The sequence below is a fragment of the Rousettus aegyptiacus genome, unplaced genomic scaffold (genome assembly GCF_014176215.1).
Source record: "Rousettus aegyptiacus isolate mRouAeg1 unplaced genomic scaffold, mRouAeg1.p scaffold_m13_p_16, whole genome shotgun sequence".
In the NCBI taxonomy this organism is placed as follows: Eukaryota; Metazoa; Chordata; class Mammalia; order Chiroptera; family Pteropodidae; genus Rousettus; species Rousettus aegyptiacus.
The window spans coordinates 38,190,128-38,212,184 of record NW_023416291.1 but is presented as its reverse complement, the minus strand read 5'-3'; the positions used below and the strand labels follow the sequence as shown (position 1 = coordinate 38,212,184).

General features: G+C 56.1%; 1 protein-coding gene across 3 annotated transcripts in view; it reads left to right on the top strand.

Annotated features, from left to right (window-relative positions):
• The first annotated feature begins 2,565 nt into the window (after positions 1-2,565).
• The window catches only part of NFIX (nuclear factor I X), a 92,676-nt gene continuing 73,184 nt past the window's right edge, over positions 2,566-22,057 (top strand). For all 3 annotated transcript variants that reach the window (XM_036233839.1, XM_036233838.1, XM_036233835.1), the window contains exon 1: positions 2,566-2,951. In XM_036233839.1, coding sequence (XP_036089732.1) covers positions 2,925-2,951 — 27 coding nt within the window. In that variant the 5' untranslated portion in view covers positions 2,566-2,924. The remainder of the gene's footprint in view (positions 2,952-22,057) is intronic.

Here is a 22,057-nt window from a genome sequence, read left to right as displayed (position 1 = left end):
TCCCCCTCGCTGTCCTCCTGCAGCGGAGGCAGAGGCAGCCACAGCGGCCCTGAAACTTTAAACGGTGTTAAAAGTTTCTGTTTACGAGAAGCCCTTGAATTTTTAAGGACGTATCGATTCCCTCCGCCAGGGCCTTGTATCAGAGAGGCTGCGGTACAGTCGGGGAAGCGGGTAGGACCTAGGGATCCCGGGGACGGGGACGGAGCCCCTTAAAAACAGAATGACAGACATACCCTCAGGCACACAGAGATTTCCCCCTTACACATACACACACACACACACACACACACACACACACACACACACACCCCTAGTCATACACACCGACACAGGCTGCTGCACACAGACTGGCATCCCTGACAAAGACACAGAGCCCCCCTCCCTGACCCACACATGTACCTGTGCACACACACTCTGGCACACACAGATCCTCATCATTGCCCCAGACCCACAGGGATCACTCTACAGAGGGAAACTCTCTTCTAGTGACACCCATTGATGCTTTCTGCCAGGCAGACCCTGAACACAGACAGACCTATTGGAATTCTTGTACACTTACTTACCTACTTGATCACGCACACTCCAGGATACAAAGAGATCCACATCCCTCCCACGCATATACGAGTTCGTCACACACACTGACACCTTCTGACAGAAAGACCCTCAGAGCTGAGGCACACATGGCAGTCAGCTTGAAACACACATGCTCACCCAGGCACCCCCACTGCCAGCACTTCCCGTCCAACCCAGACCCAGTCTACACTTGATTCCCACTAGAACGTCAGCCCTGCAGGGACAGGTCTTTTGTCTTGGTCCTCACTATGTCCCCAATTCTTGGCACAGGGCCTGACAAATGCTCACCTTCTATGACTTGCAGACACTTCCCAGGCACACAGTTAGACCTGCATCCCCACTACACAACACTGGCCCACATGAAGGGACTTCTCAGTGTTCACTGACCTGCATCTCTTTTCCCCTAGAGGACACTCAGACCCATCCAGCCATCAGAGGACACAACTCCAGCCACCCTGCCTCAATGGTCTCATGTTATCAGGAGCACTGCCCTTTAGGGACATTTCCACACACACGTTCACATATCCTTGTGCTCCCACACACACCAACACACACCTGGGCACCAATACCCCTCTGACAGACACTTCATAGCTGAGCATTGCCACAGCTTCTTGCACCAGGAGGGTGACAAGGTGCTGGCTGCAGCTGGCAGCAGGAGAGAGCTCTGTCTTGGCAGGAGCTGCCTGGGGCTGTGGCACCGCCTCCACACCTACCCCAGGGGTCACTCAAGGGCTTCCCTTGCACCCATGCTAGGGTACCCAGTACCACATCTCCCCCAGTTCCTTTCCGCTCTGGAAATTGGGGGTCAGGGGCCTGCATGTGGTACTGGATCTTCACCAGGGGCTGTGTATATACATATACCTGAGGTCTCCATGCCCATTTCTGTCCCTGCAGGTTGGGCTGTGTGGCCCCTGCTAGATCTGTGTATGTCCATGATCAGGGCCAAGTATGAGCGTGTGTGTCATGTGTGTGGTGGGAGAGGTCTGAGTGCATGTGTGTGGCACTCGTGTGTTTAGCTGGGTGATTGATTCTCTGAGGGGGATTGCCAGATGACTGGGTATCAAGACTGTTGGTCAGCATGCCTGAGGTCTTGGGTCCATCTGGGTGTCAGTCAGGTATGTGGTGTGTGTGCCTGTGTTGTCACGACTGCCAATATCAGTGACACTTTGTATCTCTTTGTATTAGGGTCAGTGAATTCCTTGTGTCATTTGGCATGTTTAGTTGTCTGATGGTGTATGTTTATATGATGGTGTGTTAGTGTATTTCCCTTTCAGCAGTGTCATTCTGCATGCCTGGGTGTGTCCTCTGTATTGTCACAACTGCCAAGACATTTTGGTCCAGCTTTGTCTTTTGTGTTGTGTGTATCTATGTATATGAGTTGAATGTCTGGAGCATGTCAAGGTGTGGTTGTGTGATCATGCCTGTGTCAATGTGTCAACGTGAATCTGTACATGTCAGCAGGCACTGCTGTGTATGTCTTGGTGTGTGCCTGTATCTGGGTTCTAAACACGGTTTGTTGTTGGAATGCATGTGTGTGTGGGTATCATTATGTGATCGTGGGTCTGTGTGCATGTCAGTATGTGGTTGTGGGTTGGTTTCTTAGTCTTGATGTGTGTGTGTGGACTGTGTGCCCGGCATGTGTCCATGCTGTGTGTGCGTAGGTGTCTGCGTGTGCTTTGTTGTAGGAATGTGGTACGTGTGGCAATGCGTTCTGTACGTGACATGTGTGGTAGGGTCCAAGCCCCGTTGCGTGTCAGCATGTGTCTGCGTTAGAACGCAGGCCAGCACGTGTCGGGGTGGCCGTGTTGGTGTGCACCCCGCGCGCGTGTGTCTGCATGTGTGTGCGTGCATGTGCGTGCGCGCGTGTGTGTGTGTGTGTGTGTGTGTGTGCGCGCCGGCCGTCGCTCCCCGCCCGTCCGCCCCTCCCCGCGCCCCTCCTCCCGCCCGCCTGCCTCCCTCTCCCCGGAGTGCGCCGCTTCCAAACTTTGTCTAAACTTTCACTTTCACAGCGCGGCGGCGGCGGCGGCGGCGGCGGACGAGGGTGACCGGCCGAGCGGCGGCGGCATGGAGTAGACGCGCGGCGGCAGCGGCGGCGGCGGCGGCGGCGGCGGCGGCGGACGCGAGAGGCAGCGGCAAGCGCAGCGGCGGCGGACCCGGAGCCGGCAGGGCCGAGCCTGCGTGCGGCGAGCGCGGAGCGGCGCCGGGCCGAGCGCGGGGCCGCGGGGCCGGGCGGGCGCCGCGCGGCGGAGGCCGGAGGAGCCGAGCCGGAGCCCGAGCCCGAGCGCGGCCGCCGCCTGCCGGGCCTCCCCTCGCCGCGGCCGGCCGCCGCGCTCTCGCCCGGGCGCACAGCTATGTACTCCCCGTACTGCCTCACCCAGGTACCGGCCGCCGCCCCGCGCGACCCTGGGGGAGCGGGCGCAGGAGGCCGGCCGGCGGCGCGGGCGGGCGGGCGGGCGGAGGAGGTGCGCGGGGGCCGGGGGAGTGAGCCCGCGGGCGGCCGAAGGGTGCGAGCTGTGCCATGGCGAGTCGGGGCACGCATGCGGGCGCTACCGTGCGCGTGCGACCCTGGCCACAGGCAGACTCCTGTTGGGGGCTCCGGAGGTGGCTGGCTGCGTGCGTGGCGCTGCCCTGGAGCGTGGAGCGGGAGTGCGTGTGTGTGAGTGTGTGTGTCTGTGTGTGTACGCGTGCGCTGGGCTGGGGTGCGGTGGGCAGCGGGACTCCCGCCGAACTGTGGGCGACTGTGGCGGCACCGGAGCAGCGTGGCTGCTGGCAGTGTTTGCGGGGGTGACAGAGTGGCAGGGGGTGGTCCCGAGGGCGCAGAGCCTGGACTGCGTCCGGCGGCACTCCCTCGGGCGGGCGCAGCGGTTCCCGAGGGTGGCAGCGGCCGGCGTGCGTGGCGGCGGCCCCTGCGTGCGGCTGGGGTGCCTGGGGCGGGCTGAGCGGCCCGGGCGTCTCCCCAAAGTCTTTGTTCAGGCCTCACATGGGAGCGGGGCTAAGAAAATGGCGGGGCTCCCAAATTTCAGAGGGGCAGGGGAGAGGAGGGAGGAATGGGCGTACTGCCAGCCGGGGCCGCGCCTCTCCACCGACCCTGGACGCCGCCGCCGTGCCCGCCCCCCCTCCAAACTTTCCTCGGCGCAAACTTTCTGGCCCCCGCTACCCGGGCTGCCGTGCGGTAGACCAGACGGGCCAGGGGAATCCCGTCCCACCGCCCAGAGGCGCGAGGGCCATAGGCAGCAGTGGACGCCGCCCACAGTGCTGCGGCCACGCCGTCGGGTCAGTAGAGAGCAAAACAGCGCCGACCTTGGCGCTCTGTAAGAGCGCGTCCCGCCTCCAGCGAAGTTCCCTGCGCGGCGCTCTGCGGAGGCAAAGGCTCTGGGGATGCCTGCCCTGCTACCCTATCCTCCCTGGGCTGTGGTTCCAGACTCTGAGTGGGCACAGAAGCTGATCAGAGTCCCACAGTAGCCTTAGCAGCACTGCATGCAGGGCCAGGCCCAAGTTAGCAAACAGATTCCGCAAAGGGGACACCTGGGGGCTGCCCAGTGGTGCCTACCAGCAGTACCTGCTTGTGTGGGGGAACCTCTATGCCAGGGGTCCTAATTGTCCCCTCTCTCAGTCTGAGACTTGCCAGCCTTTTGCCAAGTGTGCCAACAGCTGGGAGTGGGAATCCATGTGGATATGGCTAGTATGTGTGGCAAGGGGCAAGAGAACATGTCTGGGATGAATGTTAGCTATGGCCACACCATGCAACAGATGCAAGTGTATATGTATGTGAGTTGTCTCGGGTCTGCATGTTGCTCCTGTGGGTTGGCAATGGGTAGGCCTTCGTGGTATGGATGTCTGTGTGGCCCAGGGAGTGGATTTTTCTGTACAGGTGTGAGTATGTGTTAAGTGCACATTCACACATATGTAAGATAGTATACATGCAGGTATGAGCAGGCACTCTGGCCACTGTGGCAGTGTGGGGAACCCCACATCTGTGCCTGTCACTGGCCAGTCACCCATCTTGAGTTTCCACACAATGATCTGCCCACCTAGCTAGGTCTGAGCCGCGGCTGCCTTTGGGGTTACGCATGGCTGGCCTGCATGTCTGGTGTTTGGGGCCTGATGAGACTAAGACCCTACACTCAAACAGCCCCTTGACCACCAGATGCCAGTCCAGCTCCCTGGCCTGTCCCTTGAGGCCTGGGTGAGTTTTTGGCCCCTCAGATTTCATAGCATTTTGGGAAAGAAAACGCCAGCCGATCCACCGTGACAAGACTAGAAAGGAGCTGGTGTGGCCCCCAGACTCAGGGTGATAGCCAGGGCTTGATTCTGTGACATTTTAGAAGGGAGCAAGGGCTCAGCTCTGTCACAGGCCAAGGCTTCAACAGCTCAAGTATGCCAGGGCATCTGGGGAGGGGAGTGGGCACGGTTTAGGTGGGTAGCTGCTGTCTGTGGGTCAGCAGGTCTGCATCTCCCAACAGCTACATCTCTTGAATTCAGAGTCACTGATTTTACAAATTTTCCTGCTCCCATAGTTTGTCCTGCCAGTCTGCTTCTCTCCATCTCTGTCTCTCTCTGTCTCTCTGTCTCTCTGTCTCTCTCTCTCTCTCTCTCTCTGGCCTCTCTCTCTCCCTCTCTTTCCCTTTTCTTTTTTTTCAAACCAGAATTGGCTTCGATTTTAAAGTCAATAAATGATTGAGCAGGAACGAGCTTGGAGCAGCGGGGCCCTGGCGGGGAAAGGCACTGTGGGCGAGGGGGAAGGGCGAGGGGGGGGGTGGCGGCGGAAATCTCCTTCTGGAAAAAGCATCGAAATCCAGGGCGGCTGGGTGGGGCTCTTGCTGGAGCTGCTGGAGCCCACTACAGCCACGGACCATAGTCCTCAGTGGAGGAGAGGGGGTGGATGGATGGGACTCCCTCCCCACAAAGAGATGCGCATCAGAATGTACACACATACACATACACCACAGCCGCCGCCACCATGAAGACATAAATAGCATGCTCATGCTGATGTCCAGACACATGGCCATTGACCATCCTACAGACACGGGAGATGGTGTCTATAGGATGGTCACACACACACACATCTTGGTATGGGACACATATATTGACGTTGGCATAGGGATACATGGCCCTACCTCCCAGACACACTCAGATACAGGCTGACTCAAGTGTGTGTTCACCCCCACACTTGCTCACACAGACCCAAAGATGGATGAATGGATGGATATGTACCTTTTCACAATGCTATTAGGACAACTGGGTGTGTACACAGACACACATGTATCTTCAGACACACAAATTCACCGATATCCCCTGCCACATGGCCCCACGAGCAGCAGAATGTTTATGTACCCTTGTTTGTGTGGAACCACACATACAATGGTTCCACAGAAGGGGCATGGGGTGGCCCTCCCTGATGCTTCCCCTCAGCTTTCTTCCTGGGTCACTGTGTCCACCCCTCTGTCCCTGGGAAGCTGTCACTCCCCATCCTGGCATCCATGTGGGACCTCCTTTTTATAGCACATTTTTTCTCTGGCACTGTCCCTATCTGCTCCATGCCCATGGCTGGGGTGGGAGGTATGTGCAGCATGAGCTGGGATGGGGTAGGCCACACTTGGGCCCGAATTGGGCTCAAGGAGATGTTTTGAGGCTGGGCTAGGCCGAGCTTGAGCTGAGGTCTCTGCTGGGTTAATGCGGGGGTCAGGGTGCTCCACTCTCCCTAGGGGCTGGAGCCAGGCGTCCTGGCCCAGCTAGGAATGTTTGTGTGGCCTCAAGGGCTCCCAGATAGAAGATGTGGGTGCAGAGGTTGAGAGCTGGGCTTTGCCATAAGATAGCTCAGGGCTTGAGCTCCAGCTTTGTATCTTCTTATCTTGTGACCTAAAGCACAAGATTTTCCTGGTCTGTAAACTGCACAATAATAGTCCTTACCTTTAAGGCTGTGATTAGGCTCAGGCGTGTAGCATGTGGTCAAGAAACAGAATGACATTTGGTCGTCATTTGGTTACCATCGCTAGGCCACCCCCAGGCCTTCCAAACTGAGGATAGGCTGCTTCGGTGGAGTGAAAGGCAGGGTTGAACACCTACCAACCATAGAAATCCAAGTGGACTACCTGGGGGAGGAAGCAAGGGGAGTTTGGAAGAAAGGAAGCCAGCTCATCGCCCAACAGTTTTCCCTTGGGTGGGGTCTGGTACGCTGAGCAGAGGGCAGAGAGGGTTCAGGTCAGGGATGGTGAAGAATAAGGTGAGCAGGATAGAAGAGACAAGGCCTGCGCTACCCTGTGGGGAACAGATGTCTTTCCTGGGGCTCTGGTTGCCCCAGCCCTTTCCCTAATTTTGACTCCGACCGCAACATGCCCGCTTTGGATCTGGTCTCTGGGCCCTTGTGCCCGAGTGTGTAGGAGTGTGTGTACACACAAGTGTGAATGGGGCAAGGAGCCTGGAGATGAGGGTGAGTCCTTATGGTGGGTGGCTTCAGGGACATTTGCATGGCTCTAGAGATATTTCTGTATCTGCACCCAGGCCTTGTCACCTGGGTGCACCATGGGGACAGGATGCATGTGTGGAACACTGTGTGAGCATGTCACAGGGTTCAGCAGGTGTTGTAGGTGTGTGCAGGGGTGGGAGTGTAGCAGTGGCTGTGGCAAAACCCCCCTGGTGCTTAGCATCTGCCGGCCTTCACGTTTAATCTGCCTGGCCTCTCTTGCCCAGTTCTTTTTGTTTGCTTGGGCCCTGTCCTCTGCTCTTGAAGCCCGAATATGGGGTCTTGCACTTTCCCCCCGCTGGGCCAAGAGAGAAGAGGAGTCCAGGAAGCCTGCACTTCCTTCCAACACAGCACTGAGGATGGGGCTCCGGCTGGCTGCCCCAAAACCCTAGATGTGGAGGCAAAGAGGCTTGGGATGCCTCTGAGATACTACCTGGGTTCTCCCAGACTGGAATGTGTTCATCGGCATCTTGGGGCTCAGAGCCACCATTTTCTTGCAGACGGCCATGTGGCTGCATGTGTCTGCGTAAGTCCCTTTTCAAGTGTCCCTGTGTCTTTGAGTGTCCATCACTAGGTGCTACTTGCCTTAGAGTCACCCCAAGCTTCGTCTCTGTGTATTCAAGTGACAGTGAGGTCAGGGGTGTGTGTCACCGTGCTCGTTGGTGCCTGATGTGGTTTTTGTGTCACAGAGCCACTGTGATGTGTCACTGTACAACTCATTATATCTTCTGGGTCTCTGACCATCAGAGAAGAGGGTATATCCATGTGCTTTGCCATGTACATCGACCTGTCCATGTTGACCTGCGTTGGCACATGTGTCAATCAATATGTGTGTCTACGGGTACTGCCCCCATGGTGCTGTGCATCCTGGGCTTGTCCCCGTGAACATTGATGTGTATCTCATCACACAGGCCCCTCTCCCTGGCCTCTCTTGGCCTCTCGGCATAGTGTGAAATGCCCATTATGGCGGCCAGGCCAGCAGCTGAGAGTACGCCGGTCTCTCTGTGGCTTCCCATGAGGTCTGGCCGTGGTGGACCCGCTGTGGGCCCCGCCCATGCCCTTGGCCCAGCATGGACAGAAGCCCGTTGTGTGGTGAGGTGCGGGTGTGTGTTTGGGCGGCCCACAGGCCTCCCTCTGTCTGCTCGGTGTGCATTGATCTTGGCTTCTGCCTGTGTCCGTCCTAGCCTGGCCAACTGGGGTGTCCGGCTGTCTCCATGGGCCCAAGTCTACCACCCCCAGAGTCAGGCCTTCCCTGGGTCCCACACCTCAGGCTGTCCCTCCGAGGCGAGGCTCCGAGAGCGTGGATTTGGAAACTGAGCACCCCCCTTCTCCCCCGCCTTTTCTCCCTCTCATCCCCCTCCTCCCGCTCCCTCTCTCCCTCTCTCTCCTCCTGCCAAACGCGTCTTGGCTCTGTCTGAATATCTCTCCTCCTCGATTTTTGGCTCCAGCTCTGGGCGCGTTCACTAAAAGAAGAAGGGCTAGCTCCCTCCCTCCCTGCCCCCCTTGCTGCCTCCCTCCTCCTGAAGAGCCCCTCTGAGGGTGGGAGTGGCCTCATGCAGGGGCTTGAGCCCCCTCTGAGTAGTCTTGGCCAAGGGGGCACAGGCTTGATGGGCAAGGGGGCTAGGAGGACTGGGCCTAGCAGCCGGAGGGGGCAGCGGCCAGGGTGACTGTGCTGCCTGGCAGGGCGGGCAGGCAGGTGGGGAGGGGTTGGGGGCATGGAGCTGGGGTGTCTGGCTTCTGGTGGGGCTGGCAGGCCTCTGTGAGGCGCAGCTGTGCCCAGAACTCTGAGCTGCGTTTGCCACCACTACCGATGTGGCTGCGCCAGCCGGGGAGGGGGAGGCGGGTGGCGGGCACTGCGGCGCTCTGTGGCCAATCGGAAGCCGGGGTTGCACTGGGAGCTTTGCCCCCACTGGGTCCCACCCTGAGGGGAGCAGGGGGTGGTGGCCAGCAGTGGGTAGGGGACAGTGCTGCCATGACCACCGCCAAAGACTGTGTCCTGTTGGCAGACAGCTTGGTGTCAGCCTTCCTGGCACAGATTGGGCAAAGGGCGGGAGTCTGTCCCCACCTGAATCAGCAGGAGCCAAGCCAGAGGAAGGGGCAGCTCAGAGGTGCACCACGTCTCCTTGGCCTCAGGAGGCAGCGGGAGCTGGAGGCAGGGGCCGAATCATCCACGAGGGTCTGTCCAAATCTGGGCTTTGGTCGAATCATCTCGGGAGCTTATTCCAGGTCCATCTCACACCAAGTCGCCCTCTCTCACTGGCATACATGGGCACAAAGAACCACGCTGTTACACACAGGCACAACACACCCTGGTACAACACACCTCCCTGAATCAGGCACACACAGACACAGGCGTCCCCACACAAAGATGCTCTTCTTCACACATACACCTAGAGACGCCGCCACACCCGAACACATTGGTGCAGGAACACACATGTGGGCATAGACCCTCAGGCACATAGAATCACACAATAACATGCTAGGAGACACACAGCACAGACACACCACACTGCCAGTGCCAAACACACAGGAGTGCATAGACTCACAGATACCCAGTGAGATACACATGGCACATGCATGTACTAACGCTGTCAGACCCCCAGAAACACATATGGGAGTGCCGATCCGCTCCCACCGTCAGACACACAGGAGCCCACGCATGCACGCACGCAGCAGCACACTCCGAGACACATAGTGAGACACATAACACTTGGCAGTGTCCGGAAACATTTTTGGTTGTCACACTTGGAGGACGGTTTGCCCACTGGCACTGAGTGTGTGGAGGTCAGGGGTGCTGCCCAACACCCTCCAGTGCACCGGACGCCCCACCACAGAGAATGACCTGGCCCTAAATGTCAACATTGCCAAAGTGGAGGCAATCGGCCCTAATATATTGTCATAAACACACAGTAACACACGTATATGCACAGCTAAGCTGACCCCCATCTCTCTCTGTCTCTCTCTCTCCCCCCCCCCCCCACACACACACGGCTAGCTGACATAGTGTCTCACACTGTCTTTCTTCCCAGGATCCAGATGTTGTACAAATGTAGCCCCCTCCAAGTCCAAGCACAAATGGTGTGGCATGTACACAGTCCTGTGTTGGCCCAGCACACAGGGATTAGAGTCACACCCATGCAGGCATTCATACCTGGCCATACCTGGCCCTGCTTGGAACTGGCATCCGAGAGATGAGACCTGCCCTCCTCACACCTGCCGGCTCTCTGGCCGTCTCTGAGCAGCAGATTCAATCACCCTGACCTCTTCTGATGGGATTTGGAGCTCTGAATCCCCCCACTGGTTTGTCGAAGCCTGGGAGGCCACATGCCACCCCTGCCCAGGACACACCTGGCCTTCTGGGCCTAGCGGCTGAAGGCCCCATTCTCACTGTTCTGCTTCTGGCAGCCATCAAGACAGTCTGGAGTTGAGGCAAGGCTAACTCCTAAGACACTTGGCCTCTGTAGGGCTGTCTCCCTAATCCTCTGGCCTCTGACTCTTCATTTCTGACTCTGGAAAAAGAGTGAAGAAAGACGGCTGGCAGAATCATACAGGGAGAAAGCTTTTTGCAGGATAATAACAAAACGAGCACTCATCCTAAGAATCAGAGTGATGGCTAAAGTGTGCTCTGTGCCCACTGTGTTGAGCCCTGTGCTAAGGGGCTTCCCAGCTCATCTCCCTGAGTCCTTCCATGTAAGGCAGGTGTGGCAGGGGTTAGTGTGCCCATTTGTGTTACTGTGTGTGTCTGACAGTATATTAGGGCATGACTTCTTCACTTTGGCATTGTTGACATTTGGGACATTTGCACATTATTAGGAAAGTAGGGCCTCTGAGTCAACTTCCTGTGTTAGAATCTTGGCTCTGCTACTCACTAGCTGCGTGACCTTGGGCAAGTCATTCAACCTCTCTGAGCCTCAGTTTCTTTTCATGGAGTTGTGATAAGGATCAGAGGAGTTGGTTTACAGAAAGTGCTTTAAAACAGTGCTTGATGTAAAGTAAATGCTTGATTTTATAGATGAAAAATTGAGGTTCAGGGAAGAGGCATCCAATGTCAGGGTCAAGGGCTGGAAAGTGGAGCCCGAGCTACTTCTCCAGTGGCCACTATTCTAAACCCTACTGATGGGACAGAATCATAGCTTGTTCTCTGGCCTTTACCAAATTTCAGAGTTGGTCTGTACACCTCCATCCCCCCTGTTGAAGCTTGCCCCAGCTGTCAGCCCTTGAATCCTCTTTACCACTCCGACTTTCAAATTTTCTTCCATCAAGGGCTCAGAATGAGAGTGGGTGGTCGTCACACCCCCACTGGCCAGGCTTGCCCTCACCCCAGGGCCTGATGCCCTCTCCCACACCTTGGTGGGCACCCAGCTGGAGCCTGCGTGCTGGTGGCGCAGCTGGGGGGCCTGTGTATTCCTTCAACAAATATGTAGCAAGCACCTCCTGGGTGCCAGGCCCTGTCCTGGGCCCTGGGGGCTCGGCAGGGAGCAAAGTCAGCCAAGGGGCCAGCCCTGGTGGGAGGTCAGTGAACTCTATAAACAAGGAGTGTCCAGTACTTGAGACCGCAATAGATGTGTGGGGAGAGAACAGGTAGGGCCTATGGGAGTACTGGGCAGCTGCGGTTTTAGCAGAGATGGTCTGCGAAGCTGAATTTCAACTCAGCATCACTCTGCCATAGCTCAAGTGTATGCCCTTTTCCTTCTCAAAGGGGCAGTCTGGAGGTCAAGGGTATATGGCTTAGCATAGTCGCCCCACCATCTGCCCAGAATACATGGTTTGTTGTTGCTGCAACCTGAGGTCACCCATTATCAGTATTATGGATACAACATATGCTATCTGCATAGACCTAGGGACAAGATGGCTGGGGCCTCTCCTGTGTAGAAACCGGGCCTCAATGGGCACTAGGCGTTCTCAACCCTGCTGTTCTGAGCCTGGGGGTGGGGCGGGGGCAGCTGGCGGCCTGGAGTGGCACTTCCACCTGGGCCCCCTGATTTAGCTCCCCTGGGGCGGGTCCGGTTTATTTTTACCACAGCCCGTCACCCTGGCACTGCCAGGCGGCGCCATTTTGTAGGGTCTTGGGGACCTGCCCATGGCTTGGGGGAACCTGGCTTTGTCTACTGGACCCCTGATTCCTGCTGGGGCCCCTTCTTCCTCGACCCTCAAAGCTCTAGGCGTCAAGGCTCTGGGCTGGGGCTAGTGGGGTCAGCACTGTTGGCTGGCAACCACCGTGCCCAGGCTGGTGGCATTTGGTTTGGCGCCCTGCCTGCCCGCCACCCCCACCCCATGCCCGGGCAGAGCTGAGCGGCTGCTGCTGCCAGTCTCCATTTTGAAGCTTGGGGTGGGGGTGGAGGTGGGGGTGGGGAAGTGCTGGGTATCCTGTGCTACCTGGGGCTTATCCCCCATGCCTGCTCCCTGGCAGGGTCTAGATTGCTTTTCCCACTGCCCCTTTGCAGCCTGGAGCTTGGCGAGGATGCCTGCCTAGGTCCCATCTTCCTGCTTTCTTCCTCCCTCCCTCTCCTTCTCCCCTGTAATGGCTCACCATTTTGGCATCTGTTCCCCCTCCTTCTCCCTCTCCCATAGGCGCCAACCTCACTTCCAAACTATCTGCCATTGCCATCACTGACTCTTTAGCCTTTTCTGATGCCTAGGGCTGGGACACTGGAAGTGAGAGCTTAGGGGCCAGGCACGTGGGCGCCAAGGGCTTTCTGAGTGCGTGTGTCGGGAGAGGGACACATAGTCCAAGCTAGCTCGTACCACCCACCTTGAGATTGGCAGAGCGGGGCTGCAGAATAGGGGTGGCAGAGAAAGGGTGGACCCTCCCATTTGTGATGGGCTCTTGGGGCCCAGTGTCAGCCTATGGGCCACTGGGAGACCAGGTGGGTGTTTCTGCCCCAGCCCAGAGCCTAGACTTTCCAAAGGGAGGCTGCATCTTTGGGATACCCCAACCCCTTTTCCCTCGAGTTCCCCCCAAGGCTTCAAGATTTCTTCTCCCCTCTCCAGAGGTGGGGTAGGAAATCAAGCCCCACATTGGGCACTTGTACCCCTAGAGGGCCAAGGGACTTCGGAGGAACCGGTTTACTGCCCCCCCCCCCAGCCTGCTGCCTGCGCCTCTCTCGGCACTAAACAAAGTTTGCTAAGTAACTTCAAATGTTATTTGAGGACGGCCTGGCCTCAGCCCAAGACGGCCCTGTGGAAACTTGCTTTTCGCTGCCGAGGCTGCAAGTATCAAAGACACACTTTCGGGGAGGGGGGTGCTTCAATGCCTCTCCCCCCTCAGTGGCAGGGGCTGGCCCTGAATGGACACACAGACACACAGATACACAGAAGCCCCCTCCAACAGAGGGACACACATTATGCTGTGGCTTGCACACCAGGTGCACGACAGCTGTGCACCACAGCACATACTCTAACACACACAACACATACATACTGACACACCAAGGGGAGGAGGGCAGGGTTTGCAGGGTGCTGCGCCCCCATGAGCCCTGGAATTTTTCCAGCTGGTGAGGTTTCTCAGAGCCTGGAGTCCTATAATCTTTGGTCTCCTGGGCATGAGTGGGTGCTCAGAAGGGTTCCCTCCCCTCTCCCAGCCTCAGTTTCTCCAACCGTAGAAGGAACCGGTGGGCTTGGGTGGCATGTGAAGTGGAATTCCACACAGATTAGGAGAGTGTTTGGGTTTTCTTGTCCCTCTGCCAGGGTTGACTTAAGTGAGTCCCTAAAAGCTAAGCATGGGGCCTGGGGTACAAGCAGGGCTCATGGTGTCTGTTGGCATGGCTGCCAGTCCTGATCCCGTGAACCTGATGTGCATTCACCCGACTGGAGGTCTGGACCCCAGGCAGCGCCAGGTTCTCCAGGTCCCAGGGAAATGTCTGGTTTTCTCGCCTCTCTCCGTTTCCTGGCTTTTCTTGATCTTTTCTCAAATCCTTCCTTCTCTTGGTCTCACCAGCCTTGCCCAGGCCTGGAGCTCAGCGAAAGTGTGGGAAACAGGCCCAGGGTGTGTGTGTCTCACCAAAGCCAGCCAGGCCTGGGTTCCTCCATGCCCAAAGGTAACTGATGATCCTCCTGGAGTCCCACAAACCCAGGGATGAGGCTGGGGGTGGGCACCTGAGACGATGCAGCGTGTGAAGGTGAGGCTCTATCATAGGGTCTCTCTGACCTGTCACCTCCCAAAGTGGGGTCCTGCTGAATACAACGAAAAGGCCAAGGTCCCAGGGGACACTTGACTACTCCCTAGTCCCCAAGAGCCTGCCTGTGTCACTGTCAGCCAGACCCTTATGAGGTAGGTTGCAGGGGGTCCCCTGGTCCCAGCCCCACACACCACCTCATCTCCACTCACAGTCGGTACTCGCAACACCCCACCACCCGCAGTCTGTCACACAGTGACAGCCTGTCACAGGCACTGCCGCACACCGGCACAATCTGTCGTCCACGCACAGTCTCACACACAACCTGTCACACACACGCGCACACACAGCAGCACAGTCGCACACACAGCCAGCCTCACGCAATCACACCAAGCATCACAGCTTGTCACAGCCATAGACTCCTCACAATAAAAATAACAGCTACCAACTCCAGAGCAATTAATTCCAGGGCAGCACACGGGTGCACGTGACCTCCTATAACCCTCCCCATTTAAGGAAGGTATGAGTAACCTGTTTTACAGATGAGGAAACAGAGGCTGAAAAGTTAAGTGCCAAGGTTATGGGACTAGAAGTGGGGTGGCAGGAATTACTCAGCCAGGCCCCAAGGGGCAAGCAAGACTCAAACAGGTCACCGTGCTTTTCAGCCCATTTCTGTACAGCTGAAGCTCCCTATTTTGACCTTCCGCATGGGAATTCCTATCCCATTCTTCACATTGGGAAAACTGAGGTTTTAAGTAGCCCAGACAAGGAACTGGGAAGGAGCCTCAAACTGTCTAACCTCGCTGAGGAAATTTGAGCCATCTTCTCCACCCCAAATGCTACTTGGCTCCTTGTAACCCACAGTGGCTTCAGCCTGAGGATCTGTTGAGATTCCTTGTGTAGGAGCCCGTTTGGCTGGGGCTAGGGTCCTGAAAGGCAGAGAAGTTCTGGGTCTTCAGAAGCCCATAAGGGTCTGGGGAGGGGAGAGGCAGACATGGGCTCCCAGGCAAGTCCCTCAGCCCAAGCCAGGCTTGGGAGCCTCAGGCACTCTGCGCCCCTACTCCCCAGGGCCCTCTCCATTCCAGGGCGCTTCCTCCTCTTCCTCCTCCTATGCAGTCGGCCATCCCTGGCTTTTTCCTTCTTTGTTCCACCCCCGCCCGCTCCCCGGGGCTTCCCCCATTAAAGCTGCCACAGCCAAAATCAACACTGCTCCAACGAAATCCCGCCAAAGCCCGTGGGGCTGTCGGCCCTGCCCCCTGGCCCACTGCGGGGCTAGATCCCAGCCGAGTCCTCAGCGAAGGTGGCCCAGGCGCACGTGGCTATTCCTAGGGCGTGTGCAAGTACTTCCGCAGAAGCACAGTTCTGTGTGGCAGCCCCGACCCGTCAGGGACCCCCCGGCACAAAAGCGCCCATGTCTGACACCCCAGCGGATACTGGGGCACGCACACGCACATAAGCACATAAGTGCGCACTGGCATAGCGGCACCGGCTGAGGTGGCGAGAGCCCTCACCCCGCGCCCGGGATAGGGATCCCAGCTACCGCCAGCTTATGTGCTCAACCAGGCCTAACAGTCCAATTGACTGCCTAGGCACACTCCCATAAGCACGCCCTTGGCCAACATCAGATCGGGGTCCTGAACACACACACGCACACACACTCCTGTTTGCACCCATACTGGGTTCAGAGCACAGGCATTGCTCTACACCCCCATGGGGGTCCTGGGCTCTGGTCTGTGAGCCTGCAGGAGCTGCTGGTGCCCACGCACGTGGCTTCTGGCACACGTGGGCACTCACCTCCCCAGCCTGCACATGCGTGTGTTTCACGTGAGTCGCACACCTGCCAGGCCGCCCTGGGCACCTGGCTCCAAAGCCACATTCAGGTTGTTGGGGGAGGGGACTGGGATGAGGAGGCCTGATTCCCCCCGCCCCCATTTCTCTTAGAACACCGCCTCCCCAAATGTCCCTGGGGTGCAGGTGAGACGCCCAGAGCTGCCCAGCAGCGCCCCTGCATATGCTATATTTATATTGGAAATTTGTACCCTTTATATATATATTTTTATATGTAAGAACCTCCCTCTATTCCCGCTCCACGTCTGTACTTGGATTTTTACCACCCCCACTCGGCTTCCTCCCAAACCTGCAAAACCCATTTCACCAAGCAAGGGACGTGGGGTGAAGCAAGAGCAGCCTTTCCCTCTCCGACTGTGGACGCCCCACTTTATTAAAGGGCAGGGACATCCCCCTCCCCAGCTCTGAAAGACGGAGCCACACCACCGAGTCCCACAGCCCTCTCTGAAACACAATCGCGGGGGTGGGTGCTGGCGGGGAGACGTTGCTTTTTGGTGTGTGTTTGCTGTTGCTGCTTAAATTAATCCTGAGTGACGGCCCGCAATCCCTCTCCACAAAGAGGCCATTTAATGTCCCCCTTCCTCCTGCGAAACTTCCATTTGCCCCCCTGAATCCAGCTTGGCAGCTCAGGCCTTGCGTTACCAGCTCTCCTGGCCTTCCCCTCAGGTGCGCCCAGGGCTTGGAGACGGGTTCCCTGTGAGTGCCATGGACCTCAGGAGCGAGTGTGTAGGTTTTGGAGGGGTGAGAGGTATCTTAAAATATAAGCACATTCCTGGGTGGAGGTGTGTGTGTGAGGAGGTGGTCCCAGGACTCCCTCGAGGGCCCCACTGCCCAACTACAGCGCTTCCGTGCCCCAAACCGGTTTAAGAAAGTTAGATGGTCCTTCAAGCCACCTTTCGCAGCCCCCGCATCGCCCCGAAGCCTCCCCAGTTGACATGTGCATCGCATCTTGTGCCTGTGCAAACTCCGGCAGAGGCGTGTTACTGGTGCCCTGTGTGCTAGGTTCTGCGTGTGCCCATCGGTAGGTGTCCGCTGCCTATGGGCTGCTTTCATTGTCGCCTCCCTGATGTTCTTTTTGCACTATGGCACTTCCCGGACCCGCGCAAAGCTCATGCCTCAGGTGGGTGGGGGCCGTGGGCAAACCCCAGGCAGGGGGAGGGCTCTGTGCTTTCCACCCCGAAGTACATGGGCGCTGACAGTCGCGGTCACTTGGACAGCTCACCACGGGGTCGGAGGGGACAACACAGCTTCGACGGTGTAGACAGCGCGAGTCCGGGGCACTAGAGCCACACCAGCTACGAGCGGGACCTGCGCAAGGTCGGGAGTGCGCGTGCGCAAAGGCGGGAAGCGGCCCGTCGAGGCACCCGGTCTACTCGCTTGGGCCGAACCGCTCCAGGCGTTGAGAAGAGAGTAAGGACCAATGCCTCTGTGGGCGGGTGAGAGGACACTGAGAACCTGAGAACGGGTGTAAAGGAGTTGAGGCGATAGGCGGGACCCTAGAGTGGTGTCGCCCCCTAGACCCTGAGGGAGGGGAGTGTTTCCTAGTTGCTTCCTTCGGACCCTGAACTGTGCTCTGAACTGTGCGGGCGTGGCTTTCGGCTCTCTGCCTCCCCCGAGAGCGGCCTCAGCCCTCACAGTGACCCCTCGAAAGTCACTTCAGGTGTTGAGGTCCAGGGTCAGCCTGGTTCGAGGGGCGCTGGCCTTTTGCAGCATCACAGGCCGCCACCAGAAGGGGCTCAGGTGGAGGCGGGCGTTTTGGCTTCTAGACGGGTTTGGTTCCCAGGCTCGCGGCGTGGGTCTCAGGGCTTACTTTGCCACAGTTTCCCTCCTCCTGTGCCCACCCTGATGATGGGCACGAGGGCTTGGAAATGAATGGGGGTGTTTGTTGATGAGTCCTGTTATTCTGTGGCTGCTTCAGAGACTTTTGGATTTAAGTGCCCCAGAATCCAAGGGCGACTTGGGAGCATCAGTCCCTAGAGGATCCATCCTCTGCGCCTTATCATGCTTGTCACCGCCTCCAGACCCCAGGCCTAGCAGGAGCTTCTCCATTATTCCCTCCCTAGCTGCCTTATTTTGGGGAATAAGGGTGGGGAAATTTACCAGGAGAGATTCCTGTTTGTTTTGAGGGTTGGCTGGGTTTGGGGGCATTTGGCCTCTAATGAGCACCAGCATAGGGAAGAAATGTGAGCAGGGGGAAGAAATGTGACTAAGTGGCAGAAAACGCACTTTCCCTTTCCCTCTCCTGTGCCTTTAGGCTGGAGGAGTTGCCAACCTCTAAGAACCTTTAAAAAAAATTTCCTCCCAAGTCCCCTCTGATCAATATCGCCTTTTCTCTCAGGGCGAACTTCTAGGGTTTGGGGCACTAAGACCTCCCCATCCATTGCTACCAGCCATTTTGCAGCACTTCCAGGGCAGGCCGGGGAGAGGACGGAAAAGTGGAAAAAGAACGTGTGTGCCCAGTGGGCCCGACTTAACCTGTTGGAAGAGAAGGCTGGTGTCCAGCTGGTGTCCCCCTGGCCACCTGCGGGAGCTCAAGCAGCCCCTGGACATTCAGAGAAAGCTCCCAGGGGCTTCCCGGGCGGTTCCTTCCAAAGCCAGTCATAAACTGACTTCTCATCACCCGAATTACTTAAACGCCCTTTGGTGGTGTTAGGTCCTTTTTCTTTTCCACATGCAAATGACTCACCCTGCTCCAGCTGCGCCAGGGGAGGTGACCCCAGGCTGTGGCTGACCCTGTCCTCTGTACCCTGGAGCGAGAGGCTACCCATCTCAGCAGCAACTCCCCTGTCCGCCCAAGCTCCCAGACCACACTTAGCTCCTTACCTACCCCCCTTATATTTTGAGCTGTCTTTTCCCTCTTCTTTAAAAAATATTTTAAAAATTTAAAGGAGTTTTACTTAAAAAAAAAATGAGGTGGAGGCTGAATGATGAAAACAGACTTTAAAAAAAAAAAAGAAAAAAAGAAAAATACGTGCCGGTGGCATTCCGTGGAGCTGGCGAGCCTGCTTGCCTCTCGACTGAGCTCTTGGTTCCCCGGTAGATTCGGGCGTAGGGCACCTGGAATCTCCGCTGCTGAAAAGACACTGTACAATTGCAGGAATTATTATGATTTTAATAAAATTGTGTCTCATTTAGGAGCGTGCTTCTGCCCTGCCTCTGTCGTCGGAGCTTGGGGTTGCCGCGGCAAAGTCTGTAATCAGAGAAAAATACCAGCTTTGTTGAGGGTTAGAATATATCATTGGCTAATATGTGTGGTTTTTAAAAAATAATGCTAAGCATTGGAATAATTAAAGAGTGAGAAATAACTTGTTTCTCCTCTCCCTTTGGCATTGTCTTAATTTAAGAGTGGAAAGCGCACTTTTAGGCAGAACTGGTTAGTTTTAATGCGGGCTTTTTTTCTCACCCGCCTTTTTCTCCGCTCCGGTCTGATTCGCAAATCCCCAACTGGCACAAGCCGGGAAACTTGCGGCAGCCGTTCTTCTCCCGGAGTTGGAGCCTTGCTTTCCTTTTTTACCCTCTTTCAGAGACAACCCTCTCCTCTTCCCTCCCCCGCCTCTGGGCCCTGACCCACTGCCTGGTTTGCGCTAGAGCGATTTAAAAAAGAAAGAAAGGAAGAAAGGAGCCGGGCTCTGGTACCCCCATGCCAGCCGAGGGCGCGTTTCCCAGGCGGCAGGCTGGTGGGAGCGTCAAACCGGTGGGGGATGTGGGGTCTCAGATGCAGAGTCTCCATGCCTACTCTGCACCCCACCCCCAAAAGGGATCAAGTAATTAAGTGTTTCTAAAGATCACAGGCTCAGAGAGCTCAGATCCCATGTCATATTTTTAATTAAGCCGAACAGTTCTTTCTTCCCAGCCCCATATGCAATAGGGAAAGAAAATGTGGTCCTCAAGAGCGTGCCTTGGCAGCCTGGTGCCCTTGGTAGGGGAGAGAGCTGCCTACTTGGGCTGGTCCTGGCGTCCAGCCCCAGGACAGTGCCACCACCCAAGGGCCTAGATTTGGAGCAGGAGAGAAGGGTCCATGGTGGGCACCGCCTGGGGAGATATGGAAATAGAGGAAGGGGCTCTTTGTCAGAGTTGCAGAGGTTTGCTCCAGGCCAGTGGGAGGCTAACAGGCTGCCCAGGTCCTTCCCCCAGGTATAGGGTGGACGGCTGGAAAGGAAAAGTGGCTTCCGTAGTACTTAGGGAAGATGAAGCTGCCCTCAAGAAAGGAAAGGGAACAGTGAGTACGAAATAGAGGTTAGGGGCTGGTGCCCACCAGTGCCACTGGCTATGCAGTGCCGTCTCCTTGAAAAGGGAGTTAGTTGTTTGCTTCAGGTGTTTTTAATTAAATGTGTTTCTCTTTTATTTTCCTTGTTATTCGGTGCTTAGACTTTTGAGCGATCCCTTGCACTCATCTTTTTACATAAGCAGAAACTTTTTTCCCCCCCTCTCGGAGAGATATTGTGGGAGGTATTTTGCCTTCAAGTGCTTTCTCTTTCCTGCATTTTTAAAAATATAATTTTAAAATTATAAAGTAAATTTAGTGCGAGTGAAAGTGAGCAGGGAGCCAGCTAGGGCTGGAGCCAGCCAAAGGGGAGGCAGATGCCCCAGGGCTGGGCCTTCCTTCCTGCTGCAGCCTCGCCCCAGGACCCCCTCACTCTCAAGGACCTCTTCTTGTTGCCACCCCCTTCTCCCTGCAAGGCTCTTATGGGCTGGGCTAAGGGCAGCCTGCCTAGCCTCTTTTCCCGAGTACCCACGACCCACACATACCGTGGCCCCCCAGTCCCTGCCTGCTTACGCTGCAAGGTCACTATGGCTGTTTGGTTTTCAGCTCCATGGGCCCTGTTTGTCCTCCCCACAGGCCTGCTTGTCTGCTAACCCTGCTACAGCGTTGGTTGCCCTATCAATGGGATCAGAGATGGGCAGGCACAGAGAGAGAAGCGTTACCGACAGTAGCGAGGGGGCTAGGGGCCTTCTTTTTAGTTTGAATTTTGGTAGTCACATGAGTAATACACCGTGCTGTGTAACACGTGTGTGTACATAGCTGCTCAAATTTGACGCTACTGGGGAGGCAGGAGCTATTTCTAAGGTATATAAATTGCCAGAATTCTATAGCTTAAAAACTCAAGGCTTGCTCGGCAGGGCTGAAAATGTTCTATTTCTTAAACTGGGTGGAGTTACCCAGGTGTGTTCACTTTGTGACAATGTATCATGCGGCAGCCTTAGAGCTGTGCTCTCTAAACCCACCACACTTTAGTTAAAAAGTTTATTTTTTTTAAAAAAAGAGAAAGCCCAACTTCAAAAGTAAAGACTGTACACTACAATATGATAATAATTGTCATTAATAATTGAAATAAGAATGTCTTCCAGCCTGCTTTTGCTCAGGCCTCCGTGCTAAGGGATGGTGGAAAGGCTTGTAAAAATCAGTGGGCTGATAATAAAGCTCCTATGGCCCATGAGGCTTCTTGACCTGTCCATATGTGTGTAGTGCCTGGAGACCACCTGCAGACTTAGGTCTAGGTATCGGATTTTAACATCTCAGGACTAAAGGATAAAAAGTGATAAGGAGGAAGTTACTTGCCAATTACATTTTGCCGTCAACATCTGGAAAGCAAAACTGCAGCTGTTCTCCTGCCCCCCCATTACCACCTCTCCTTTTTTTCTGCACACTTAAATTGTTTGTACTCGTGCCATCCATACTTCGTTTTCCTGCGCTGTTAAAACATTTTCACGGCTCTGCTCAAATCGAGTTGTTGGGTTCGAGCCTCTTAAAAAATATATGTATTTTATAGGCCGACGGTATAATTTTTGGAGCAATTTTTTTTTTAACGGGCCTGAAATGAGTTGATAATCCCCTCCCTTTTCTTTCCTGCTCTTGGCTTTCCCAGCGCTGCCCTGCTGCTCAGGCCAGAAGCTGGGGGAGGACACTCGCTGCCCTCGCCTCTGTCCCTCCCGGCAGGTACTGACAGCTTCACCCTCCGAGGCCCTTCTGCGGTGTTTTTGTTTTCCCTTCGCCCCCCAAAAATATTTGAACCAAAAAGCCTCTTTTTTTTTTCCTCCACCCACAGCAAACTGAAAG